Source organism: Nerophis lumbriciformis, linkage group LG23 (genome assembly GCF_033978685.3).
Source record: "Nerophis lumbriciformis linkage group LG23, RoL_Nlum_v2.1, whole genome shotgun sequence".
Classification (NCBI taxonomy): domain Eukaryota; kingdom Metazoa; phylum Chordata; class Actinopteri; order Syngnathiformes; family Syngnathidae; genus Nerophis; species Nerophis lumbriciformis.
In genome coordinates, this window is record NC_084570.2 from 37538790 (window position 1) to 37551660 (window position 12871).

A 12871-nucleotide genomic window follows, 5' to 3' on the forward strand; every position below is an offset into this window, starting at 1 on the left:
CTGCCTCACAATACGAAGGTCCTGAGTAGTCGTGAGTTCAACACTGGCCTCAGGATCTTTCTGTGTGGAGTTTGCATGTTCTCCCCGTGACTGCGTGGGTTCCCTCTTGGTACTCCGGCTTCCTCCCACCTCCAAAAAAACATGCTCCTGGGGATAGGTTGATTGGCAACACTAAATTGGCCCTAGTGTGTGAATGTGAATGTTGTCTGTCTATCTGTGTTGGCCCTGCGATGAGGTGGCGACTTGTCCAGGGTGTACCCCGCCTTCCGCCCGATTGTAGCATCCCCCGCGACCCCGAAGGGAATAAGCGGTAGAAAATGGATGGATGGATGGACTACAACTGTTACGTGGGGGAAATGTGAGGAATGAAAAGACAAGGATGCATGAAAAGTATTTAGCACTTGGCTACTTTGCTGATGGGCCAAAATACTCACAAGTCCTGGAAGTCGTCGATGCAGGAAACAGACGTAAACACGTCAAGAATTCCGATCACCTGGTTGGAATGAGAAGGAGATGATTTTGGGGACAGGTGTCAGATTCCATCTCCTTATTTGCCCCAATAATAACCTCAGAAACTGGACTTCAAAAACACAACTTTTGTAGACTTTCTAACATTTGACAGAAATAACTATTTATCTAATAGACTAAGAAAGTATACTGTGAATACGTATGTACACGTGGTTTTACTTTTTTTTTTTCCTAATACATTTGCATAAAATTCTAAAAAAAATGTTTCACTTTGACATTGTGTGGTATTGTGTGTGGAATTTTGAGGACAAAAATTACTTCATTCCATTTTGGAATAAGGCTGTAAAATAACATGTGGATACAGTTTAACAGAGAATAATATAGAAATATAAATTGCCTCATGATAAAATGACAAGTATTTATTATTATATATTTTTTTACCTACACTGTAAAAAAAAATCTGTCGGTTTTACAGAAAAAAACTGACAGCTCAGTTGCCCAAATTTTACAGTAAAATGTACAAAGTATTTTTTTAACAGCAGATAAATGATAAAAACACCAGTTTTTACGTTGTATTACTGTAAATAAAAATACGATCGAAACAAATAGTTCTGATTTTTTTTTATTCTCACCGATTCTCGCAATGTACTTTTTGCTATAACAATTATTGTGAAACTTTTTCAAAACAAGTCTAGAGATAAGGAATCAAAAACTGGTTCTTGTCCAGAACCGGTTCCCAGTTTGTCAATTCCTTGGAATCGCTTGCCAACAATTCTCTTAACAGTTTCTGCGGGCGGGAATGAGGCAACGTTCGTAGTGACGTCAGACAGCGACATGGCGACCACGGCGGCAGAAACGCTCCGCTGCAGTCACCTGACGTAAATACAACAGGTACTAACCAACACCGCTATCATGTTAGCGCTATTATTTGAAATGAACGTCTTCTCATTTAGATGACTGGCTCCCAGGCGGTCAGTTGTCGTTTCAGTTCACGTCCGCCGTGAGACAAGTGTCACCAAGCAGCAGAGGTGGGACCAAGTCATTGCTTTGCAAGTCACAAGTAAGTCTCAAGTCTTTACCCTCAAGTCTCGAGTCAAGTCCCGAGTCAAGACAGGGCAAGTCCGAGTCAAGTCCAAAGTCAAGACTGGAAAGTCTCAAGTCAAGTCCCAAGTCCTGCATTTTGAGTTTTGAGTCCTTTCAAGTCATTTAACCACAGACTAATATTTTTACACAGATTGTGTATGCTTTTAAAACGCTGTATTTATTTATTAAAACAAGTGCATTTGAAATTGCAGGGAAAAAGATAGTGCTGACATTGCACTTCAAAATAGCACTATTAACCAGTCATTTTAAACATGTAACTCATTCCTTTACAGAATAAACACATTTGAAAAAAACAAGTGCAACTGTACTTATTTGCACAAAAGTGTTAACATTGTATTTCCATGGCATATTGCATTGTAACTAGTTCCACAGCAGTTTCTATCCTGTTCTTACCTTATCTCATCTCATACTGTATGTGTGTTTATGTGTGCGTACACATGAAAAACATAACAAATATATGAACATAACAATGAACAGAGTTGTACTTTTTAGATGTCAGGACCCTATGCAATATGTACACATATTCTTAATATAGTATACATTTTAACTGACCTTTATTTGACTATGTTTGTCTTTTTGTAGGTGGCTAAAATACGCGGTGCTGCTGACTGCCGTCTAACGTTACGTTACTGTGTGTGATACATTGACTAACGTAATGTTACTGTGTGTGATACATTGACTAACGTAATGTTACTGTGTGTGATACATTGACTAACGTTACGTTACTGTGTGTGATACATTGGCTAACGTAACGTTAGGTATAGGTACCTCATGAAACCCAGCTTAAAAAAAAATCACTTGACAAAAAGTATGAATAAGGTAGCAAACTGCAGTGGACGCAACAGATTGCCGTGTTTGCAGTTACGTTATAACCATAGACATCTTATAAGTAGACGCAGCATTGGTTGCTGTGACGTGAGCAATTTGCCCGCTATCTTGAAGTGCTGATGAGGAGCCTGCGAGCAGCCTAAACTGACAGTTGAAAGGTAGAAAACAAAGATGGTGTTCAGCGTTTTCCTGCTCAAATGAGCAGACTGTTGAAAATAGGAATCGGGGGATTACTTTTCACAAGTAAGATTTAACATTAACGTACTATTGGTTGTATTTTATGAAAATAATATTACCACAGAGTTGAGAAGGATCAAAGATCTTCAATATTTGTATGTGAAAATCACAAAGAAATCTTCTGGGGGAGGATGACACCCCTACAGGGGTTTGGTTTACAAACTTTCAGCCCCACCTAAAACAAAATTCACCAGCCACTACTGATTATGATGCATTCTCATTTTAGGCAAAGTATAAGACAATACTTTCTTAACAGTATAATTGTAACCAGGAATCAGTCTTTAAGTAACAATATTCAAATACTAACATTGTTGGGTTAAACAGAATTTGGTTTTATTCTGAATCCAGTGAAACAGATTGGTGGTTTTAGCTGATATGAAGACTTTCAGGTGTTTATATATGTTTAAGTATTTGGCAGACGCTTTTATCCAAAGCGACTTACATAAAATAATACATATAAAACAATCACTGCAAACATTATCATTTAAGGGAAGAATGTAATAGAAAATATCAATACAAAGTGTCAAGACAGAATAAACTCTCTGCTGCTGAAGCAACAGAGATACAGTCTATAGGTCCCTAAGATATATAGATATCTAATGTATTCATACATTGTTTATGTAGGATACACGCATATGTATATATAACCTAATCATATTGTTTCTTCAATTTAAAAATAGTTTACCGTTTTTTTCCCCCTTCTCTGGGATTATATTCCCAGTTTTGATCTCGGACGTCTGGTCACTTATAGCGTATAAGAATATTATATTACTGTTAAGCAAACTATGAATAATAAAACACGCCAAAACATGTGTCTGTTACACACGTATGACAAAAAAGCGCGTGAAAATCAGTGGTATTCAGTGAGGTAAAATGAATTAAATGCGCTGACAGTTCATTGCTCCTGCCAAATGAATTGCACTGAGTGGAGCGGATCACCACTCCAAGATGGCGGCCCCGCACCTCGTCTGCGCCAGTAGGCAGTAGCGCTCTATGCTGCGTCTACTTATAAGATGTCTATGGTTATAACGTTAGCAGTGAGTTTGCAGCCTCACTGATTTAACTACACAGCAAATAAAAGTCACGTTACTTAGCCAATAAACGTTATCTTACATTCAAAACTTACCCTTCTTTGTGCAACTTCAAATGCCGAACGAAGTTGGAAGTTGTTGCGTCTCCGTCTGTAATATTCGAACTGTGTGATTTGCATACGGCAATTCGTTTTTTGTTGACCAAGTCGTAGTTTTTATACCCGAACGAAACCAACTTTAACATAATTGTTTATCACTGGCACGTTGTTGGACAACTCTTGGTCATTGGTTGTCCTGCAATTTGATTGGATGAATGCTGTGTGATGAAAACAACGTAGTTCTAATTTGATTGGCTGTTGTACTGACAGCACACCAGCTGACAGGAATAACACGCTGATAGACAGACGAAGAAAATGAAAAATACGGAGCGCTCCCAAATAACTTTTTAAGCTTTGGATTTTGGGGAAAGTGGCAAGTCATGTCAAGTCAAAAGGCTCAAGTCCAAGTGAAGTCACAAGTCATTGATGTTAAAGTCTAAGTCGAGTTGCAAGTCTCTTTACATTTTGTCAAGTCGAGTCTAAAGTCATCAAATTCATGACTCGAGTCTGACTCGAGTCCAAGTCATGTGACTCGAGTCCACACCTCTGCCAAGCAGCAACCAAGTTTGTGGGCAAAAGCTTGCACCCGTTCGCCACACTGATTTTTGGTAGGTGAATGTTCAACTGTAGTCGGAGAAAAGTTGCATGTTTTCCTCCCCCCACATTTTCACTGAAAATCCAAAAATGACAGTATGGTGTAAAAGTTGATTCATGTCAGCAATTCAAGCTCAAATGTGAAACTAATCTGTGATATTAACTCATTACGTGCAAAGTGACATGTCAAGATTGTATTTGTTTTATTTTTGATGATCGTGGCTTCAAGTTTTTTTTTTAAACTTACATTTTCTGAGATTTTCAAACCAAGGTTTTAAAAAACTTTAAGCCGCAATCATCAAAATGATATCAAAAGAAGAGTTATTATCACAAGTTACTAAATGTTACATTCTTGTGTAATTTCCACATTCTATTTTGTTAAATTCTACAGAAGAATATTTATTTCTTATAATAATTTTCAAAAAGGGTAGTTTTTTTCTTCTATGCTACGTGTGTGCCTTTAAAGACTTTACCAATGGCTTTGTAAGGTCACATTACCTAAAATCTCTGCTTAATTAATGCTAATACACTCTTTTTCCCCTCTTTTGTTACAAATTAGAATCGATAAAGAACCAAATCGTTCAGCAAAATCTGATCAATTCCCATCCCTAAACAAGTCACAGGTTTTAAAAATTCGATTCTTATAATATCTATATCTATATATATATGTATATATATATATATGTATATATATATATTTATATATATATCTATAGATACATATATATATATATTAGGGCTGGGCGATATATCGATATACGCGATACTGTATATCACGGGTTTGTCTCTGTGCGATATAGAAAATGACTATATCGTGATATCGAGTATACGTTCTCACGCAGTTGCTTTTAGCTGCGGGCATTACACTACAGGCTCTTCCCACTCTTTCTTGTCTCTCCTTCTCAAAGATCGCAAGCGCACCTTCTTACACACGTCACATACTGTCACGTCATACGTCACATATGTATACGCCCTCCCCGAGCAGAGAGGTAGCAGCATGGCTAACGTTAGCTGTGATGCTAGCGGAGCGGTGCGAGCGGTAATACAAGAGAATGAGCCCCTTCCTCTTCCAACATGACTGTGCACCAGTGCACAAAGCAAGGTCCGTAAAGACATGGATGACAGAGTCTGGTGTGGATGAACCTGACTGGCCTGCACAGAGTCCTGACCTGAACCAGATAGAACACCTTTGGGATGAATTAGTTAAGTTAAGTTAAAGTACCAATGATTGTCACACACAAACTAGGTGTGGTGAAATTTGTCCTCTGCATTTGACCCATCCCCTTGTTCACCCCCTGAAAGGTGAGGGGAGCAGTGAGCAGCAGCGGTGCCACGCCCGGGAATAATTTTTGGTGGTATAACGGAGACTGAGAGCCAGCCCTTCTCGACCAACATCAGTGTGTGACCTCTATGGTCAAAAAATTCCTATAAACACACTCCGCAACCTTGTGGACAGCCTTACCAGAAGAGTTGAAGCTGTAATAGCTGCAAAAGGTTGACCCACATCATATTGAACCCTGTGGGTTAGGAATGGGATGGCACTTCAAGTTCATATGTGAGTCAAGGCAGGTGGCCAAATACAATATATATATATATATATATATATATATATATATATGTGTGTGTGTGTGTGTGTGTATATATAACTATAACATATAGAACAGGCTATACGTTTACCAAACAATCTGTCACTCCTAATCGCTAAATCCGATGAAATCTTCTTCCTCGGTGTGGCTTCTAAACAACTCTGCCAACTCCAAAGGTATGCGCCGCTTCCTCTTGCCGTTTTCTGCTGCATATTTCACTACGTCCAGCTTGTAATCTTCAATATATGATTTCCTTTTCGGTGCCATTTTTGTTCAGCCCTTCTCAGTTTTTATAAGTTACCGCCAATGTTGAAATTATCCATTTTTATAGCTACGGACGTGGAAGCAGGTAGCATCCCATGACCCACAATGCACTTCTGCCATGACGCACAATCCACTTCTGCCATGACCCGCCCCCTCCGAATTTGTATTGGTTGACGTGTGTGTGACGATTGCTGACATTCGCCTCGTCTCTTACAGGAATGAGATAAATAATATTATTTGATATTTTACGGTAATGTGTTAATAATTTCACACATAAGTCGCTCCGGAGTATAAGTCGCACCCCCGGCCAAACAATGAAAAAAACTGCAACTTATAATCCGAAAAATACGGTATATATATATATATATATATATATATATATATATATATATATATATATATATATATATATATATATATATATATATATACACATATGTGTGTATATATATATATATATATATATATATATATATATATATATATATATATATATATATATATATATATATATACATACATATATATACACATATATACATACATATATATATATACACATTATATATATATATATATATATATATATATATATATATGTCTTAATAAGGTTATCCAAAAAATAGTGCTCGATACCGTAGTAGAGCGCAATATATGTATGTGTGGGAAAAAAATCACAAGACTATTTCATCTCTACAGGCCTGTTTCATGAGGGGGGGTACCCTCAATCATCAGGAGATTTTAATGGGAGCATTCGCATACCATGGTTTATATAGGGCACAGAGTGGGTGGGTACAGGCTGGCCTAGGGGCGTGGTGATTGGCTCATGTGTTACCTAGGAGGTGTTTCGGTCTATGGCGGCATGCTGTTACAATTTCGCTGCGCTTGTTGAGGGATGACAGGTCTGGACGGTAAATAATAAACAGTTTCTCTTTCAAGCATAGGTTGCATCTTTTATTACCACTATTGTAAGGTGTGCTGGATGCAAGAATTTGCCATGTTATTGAATATTCAACATTATTGTCTTTGAGGTCCCAAATGTGTTTGCTGAGTTCTGTGGTATTTCGCAGGTTTTTGTTCCTGAAAGAAGCCTTGTGATTGTTCCATCTGGTTTTGAATTCTCCCTCGGTTAATCCTACATATGTGTCGAATGTGTTAATGTCCTTGCGTATTACCTTAGATTGGTAGACAACTGATGTTTGTAAGCACCCCCCGTTGAGAGGGCAATCAGGTTTCTTTCGACAGTTACAGCCTTTGTTGGTTTTGGAGTCGCTCTGTCTGGGGGCCGACGGCTCATTTGCAATTGTTTTGTTGTGGTTTGAGATGATTTGTCGTATATTGTTCATGCAGCTGTAGCTCAATTTAATGTTGTTCTTGTTGAATACTTTTCTTAGGGTGTTGTCTTTGGGAAAGTGTTTGTCAATCAGATTGAGGAATTTGTGTCCAATGTTCGTTGAGACGTTTTTGCTGTATGGGGGGTTGTACCAGATGATGTCGTTTCGTTTTCTGTTCTTTTTTGGCTGGTTTCCTGGCGTGGGTTCATAGGTGAGGGTGAAATTGTATCTGCTTTCATCAAGGGCTTTTTGGTACGGGGGGGTTGCTTGGTCAAATTCAGCTTTGCTAGATGACAGCATCGATAGCCTTTTATTGATTCCGGTAGGTATTCTTTTCGTGGTGGTGGGTGGGTGGTTGCTGTCATGGTGCACGTATTGGAGTGTTGTGTTGGGTTTCGTGAATGGTTGGTAGCTGTTATTTCACTTTCAACCTGAGAAATAACAGCTACCAACCATTCACGAAACCCAACACAACACTCCAATACGTGCACCATGACAGCAACAACAGCTACCAACCATTCACGAAACCCAACACAACACTCCAATACGTGCACCATGACAGCAACCACCCACCCACCACCACGAAAAGAATACCTACCGGAATCAATAAAAGGCTATCGATGCTGTCATCTAGCAAAGCTGAATTTGACCAAGCAACCCCCCCGTACCAAAAAGCCCTTGATGAAAGCGGATACAATTTCACCCTCACCTATGAACCCACGCCAGGAAACCAGCCAAAAAAGAACAGAAAACGAAACGACATCATCTGGTACAACCCCCCATACAGCAAAAACGTCTCAACGAACATTGGACACAAATTCCTCAATCTGATTGACAAACACTTTCCCAAAGACAACACCCTAAGAAAAGTATTCAACAAGAACAACATTAAATTGAGCTACAGCTGCATGAACAATATACGACAAATCATCTCAAACCACAACAAAACAATTGCAAATGAGCCGTCGGCCCCCAGACAGAGCGACTCCAAAACCAACAAAGGCTGTAACTGTCGAAAGAAACCTGATTGCCCTCTCAACGGGGGGTGCTTACAAACATCAGTTGTCTACCAATCTAAGGTAATACGCAAGGACATTAACACATCCGACACATATGTAGGATTAACCGAGGGAGAATTCAAAACCAGATGGAACAATCACAAGGCTTCTTTCAGGAACAAAAACCTGCGAAATACCACAGAACTCAGCAAACACATTTGGGACCTCAAAGACAATAATGTTGAATATTCAATAACATGGCAAATTCTTGCATCCAGCACACCTTACAATAGTGGTAATAAAAGATGCAACCTATGCTTGAAAGAGAAACTGTTTATTATTTACCGTCCAGACCTGTCATCCCTCAACAAGCGCAGCGAAATTGTAACAGCATGCCGCCATAGACGGAAACACCTCCTAGGTAACACATGAGCCAATCACCACGCCCCTAGGCCAGCCTGTACCCACCCACTCTGTGCCCTATATAAACCATGGTATGCGAATGCTCCCATTAAAATCTCCTGATGATTGAGGGTACCCCCCCTCATGAAACAGGCCTGTAGAGATGAAATAGTCTTGTGATTTTTTTCCCCACACATACATACACACATATATATATATATATATATATATATATATATATATATATATATATATATATATATATATTGGGTTTTATGCACTGTATGTTAAAGAAAACACAAAAACCACAAAATATGCAACATTCTCCCCCAAACAATGTTAAAAATTAAATATTTGATGTGAAGTAATTGAAGCATTAAGTCAATAATTCATTACAACATTGATTTTGATTCATTATTAGTTTAAAAAAAAATCCCATTAAAACTCAACTCATAAAAGTGTTTGAAAATAAGTCACACATTACATTTATTTTCTTTACTTTAAACACTTAAATCTGTGGATCAACTTCAGATCCATCCATCAATCATAAGTATGTTTTTTTTTTTTTTTAGATGTTAATTTTGTTTTAAAATCAGAATGAATAAGAATTGCAATTTGGATATGAATCGATTTTTTTTGTGCAGCCTTAATTTTCAGTGCACAATGTGATGATAAGTTGCTTTAAAATCACGAGTCAAGAGGATTTCTAAGGACTTAAAAAGGTTTGTTCTTGCAGTTTTTTTCTGTTCAAATGGAAAGTTGAACAGTTTAGTAAGTACATGAATGGAAAAATAGGTTTTACACAATGATTGGGAACCATTAAAAAAATGTGCAGTTCTCTTTAAAGTTCTCCACACTTTGAGCATACTTGCCAACCCTCCCGGATTTTCCGGGAGACTCCCGAAATTCAGCGCCTCTCCCGAAAACCTCCCGAGACAAATTTCCTCCCGAAAATCTCCCGAAATTCAGGCGGATCTGAGTGACGTGTCGACAGCCTGTTTTCACGTCCCCTTTCCCACAATATAAACAGCGTGCCTGCCCAATCACGTTATAACTGTAGAATGATCGAGGGCGAGTTCTTGGTTTCTTATGTGGGTTTATTGTTAGGCAGTTTCATTAACGTCCTCCCAGCGCGGTAACAACACACAACAACAGCAGTCACGTTTTCGTCTACTGTAAAGCAGTTCGTCTGCCGTAAACAGCAATGTTGTGACACTCTTAAACAGCACAATACTGCTATCTACTGTACATCCATATGTGACAATAACATCTAGGGCTTTTAGAGAGTGCAGTGCACAACTGCGCACACAACAAGGAGACGAAGCAGAAGAACGAGGAAGATACAGCCGTGGCGACGCCGACAACGACTAAGATGAAGAAATAGCTTATAGGTTCCAAGCCGCAGCTGCAATTGGACCTGGATAGCCTCCGGGAAGAAGTAGTGGACTACCAAGTGCTTGGCAGTGAAGATCTTCCTCAGGAAGCAAAGATTGACCGGTTTTGGGCCATGCTAGGGAGAGATGGAAGATTCCAGACTCTAGTGCATTTGATGAAAGCACTTTTGTGCGTGCCACACAGCAATGCATCATCAGAGAGGGTGTTCAGCATAGTTAGAAAAATAGTGACAGAGAATAGAACAAGGATGGACAATTCAACCCTTAACTCAACAATGAGTAGATGAGTGTTATGTGTGTGTATATGTGTAAATAAATGAACACTGAAATTCAAGTTTTTCTTTTTTATATATATGTATATATATAATAAAATAAATATATATATATAGCTAGAATTCACTGGAAGTCAAGTATTTATTTTATTTAAATATAAATATATATATATATATATATATATGAAATACTTGACTTGGTGAATTCTAGCTGTAAATATACTCCTCCCCTCTTAACCATGCCCCCAAACACGCCCCCCCGCCCCACCCCAGACCACGCCCCCACCTCCCGAAATCGGAGGTCTCAAGGTTGGCAAGTATGACTTTGAGAGACTTTAAAAATGCATGTGGAGGAAGGATGGAGACTAGTGAGATGGTGCAGCAGACATGTCGGACATTCCCACAGCGTTTTTCTTCACACACAAAATGTCAAAGATGGCCGAGTGTTGGCGCTACTCACGTTCTCGTGCTTCATGTGTTTGAGCAGGCGCAGTTCCCGGTAGGCCCTCTTAGCGAAGATCTCCGACTGGAAAGGCCTGTGGAGCTTCTTGATGGCCACTTTCTCCTGAGACTTCTGGTTTATTGATGAGCTGCGGTGGACAATGCAGGATCACAGTGTCACCACAAGCATGGAAAACACTCAAGCTAAACTCAAATCAAGCTCACGTCGTTAGCATGAGCTAATATGCTAACACATTTACAAGTGTGTGTGTTGGTATTATTAACTTACAATGACATTATTTTTGTATTGTTTCACTTTCACAAATTCCTCAGTGAATTCACCAAAACGTCACTGTGGAGTTATTGAGTCTGTTTAGCTGATTGGAAAGCTAGCTTGCGCAGCCAGTGGGTCTATGACGATGACTTCTGTTTTGTTTGATCATCCGTTTTACTGCCGTGTTACAGACACCGTTTGGAAACAATTAAGGTATGTAAATAAAAATTTCTGTGTAAATAAGTCATTTCACAACCTATATATATCTGCCACTTATAGTCCGGTGCAACTAATATATGGGGAACATTTTCACCTAAAATTTAGTGGGTGTGGCTTATATAGCGGTATATCCATTTATACGTTACATTATTTTACTTTCCTTCCTTTTTTTAACATAAATACATTTTTAAGGTGTGGTGACTTTTTTTAAATTTTATTTTGTAGTAGTAGTAGCAACTTCCTTGTTCATTTACAGAATCCGGTCAACTTCCTTTGTTTTAATTTTATCGAACTGCGCGTGCAAGTGACGTCAAGGCCACATTAGGGCCACATTGGGTTATACTGGGGTCACTTTGGGGCCACATTGGGGTCACATTGTGGTTACATTAGGTCCACAATTAGGGTCACATTGTGGTTACATTAGGGCCATATGGGGGCCACATTGTGATTACATTAGGGCCATATTGGGGCCACATTGTGGTTACATTAGGGCCAAATTGTGGTTACATTAGGGCCATATTGGGGCCACATTGCGGTTACATTACGGCCACATCGGTGCCACATTGTGGTTACATTATGGCCATATTGGGGCCACATTGTGGTTACATTAGGGCCACATTGTGGTTCCATTAGGGCTACATTGGGGTCACATTGTGATTACATTAGGGCCACATTGTGGTTACATTAGGGCCATATTGTGGTTACATTAGGTCCATATTGGGGCCACAGTGCGGTTACATTACGGCCACATTGTGGTCACATTATGGCCATATTGGGGCCACATTGTTGTTACATTAGGGCCACATTGTGGTTTCATTAGGGCTACATTGGGGTCACATTGTGATTACATTAGGGCCACATTGGGGTCACATTAGGTCCATATTGGGGCCACATTGCGGTTACATTACGGCCACATTGTGGTTACATTAGGGCTACATTGGGGTCACATTGTGATTACATTAGGGCCACATTGTGGTCACATTAGGTCCATATTGGGGCCACATTGCGGTTACATTACGGCCACATCGGGGCCACATTGTGGTTACATTATGGCCATATTGGGGCCACATTGTGGTTACATTAGGGCCACATTGTGGTTACATTAGGGCTACATTGGGGTCACATTGTAATTACATTAGGGACACATTGTGGTTACATTATGGCCATATTGTGGTCACATTAGGGCTACATTGGGGTCACATTGTAATTACATTAGGGCCACACTGTGGTTACATTAAGTCCATATTGGGGCCACATTGCGGTTATATTACGGCCACATTGTGGTTACATTATGGCCATATTGGGGCCACATTCTGGTTAAATTAGG

At 39.4% G+C, this 12871-nt stretch overlaps 1 protein-coding gene across 1 annotated transcript in view; it reads right to left on the bottom strand.

Moving 5' to 3' along the window:
* Positions 1 to 12871, bottom strand: part of mapk13 (mitogen-activated protein kinase 13) — a 55642-nt gene that overhangs the window by 38575 nt on the left and 4196 nt on the right. The window contains exons 2-3 of the mRNA XM_061985589.2: positions 11071 to 11200; positions 435 to 493 (exon numbers count right to left, since the gene is read on the bottom strand). Coding sequence (XP_061841573.1) covers positions 435 to 493; positions 11071 to 11200 — 189 coding nt within the window. The remainder of the gene's footprint in view (positions 1 to 434; positions 494 to 11070; positions 11201 to 12871) is intronic.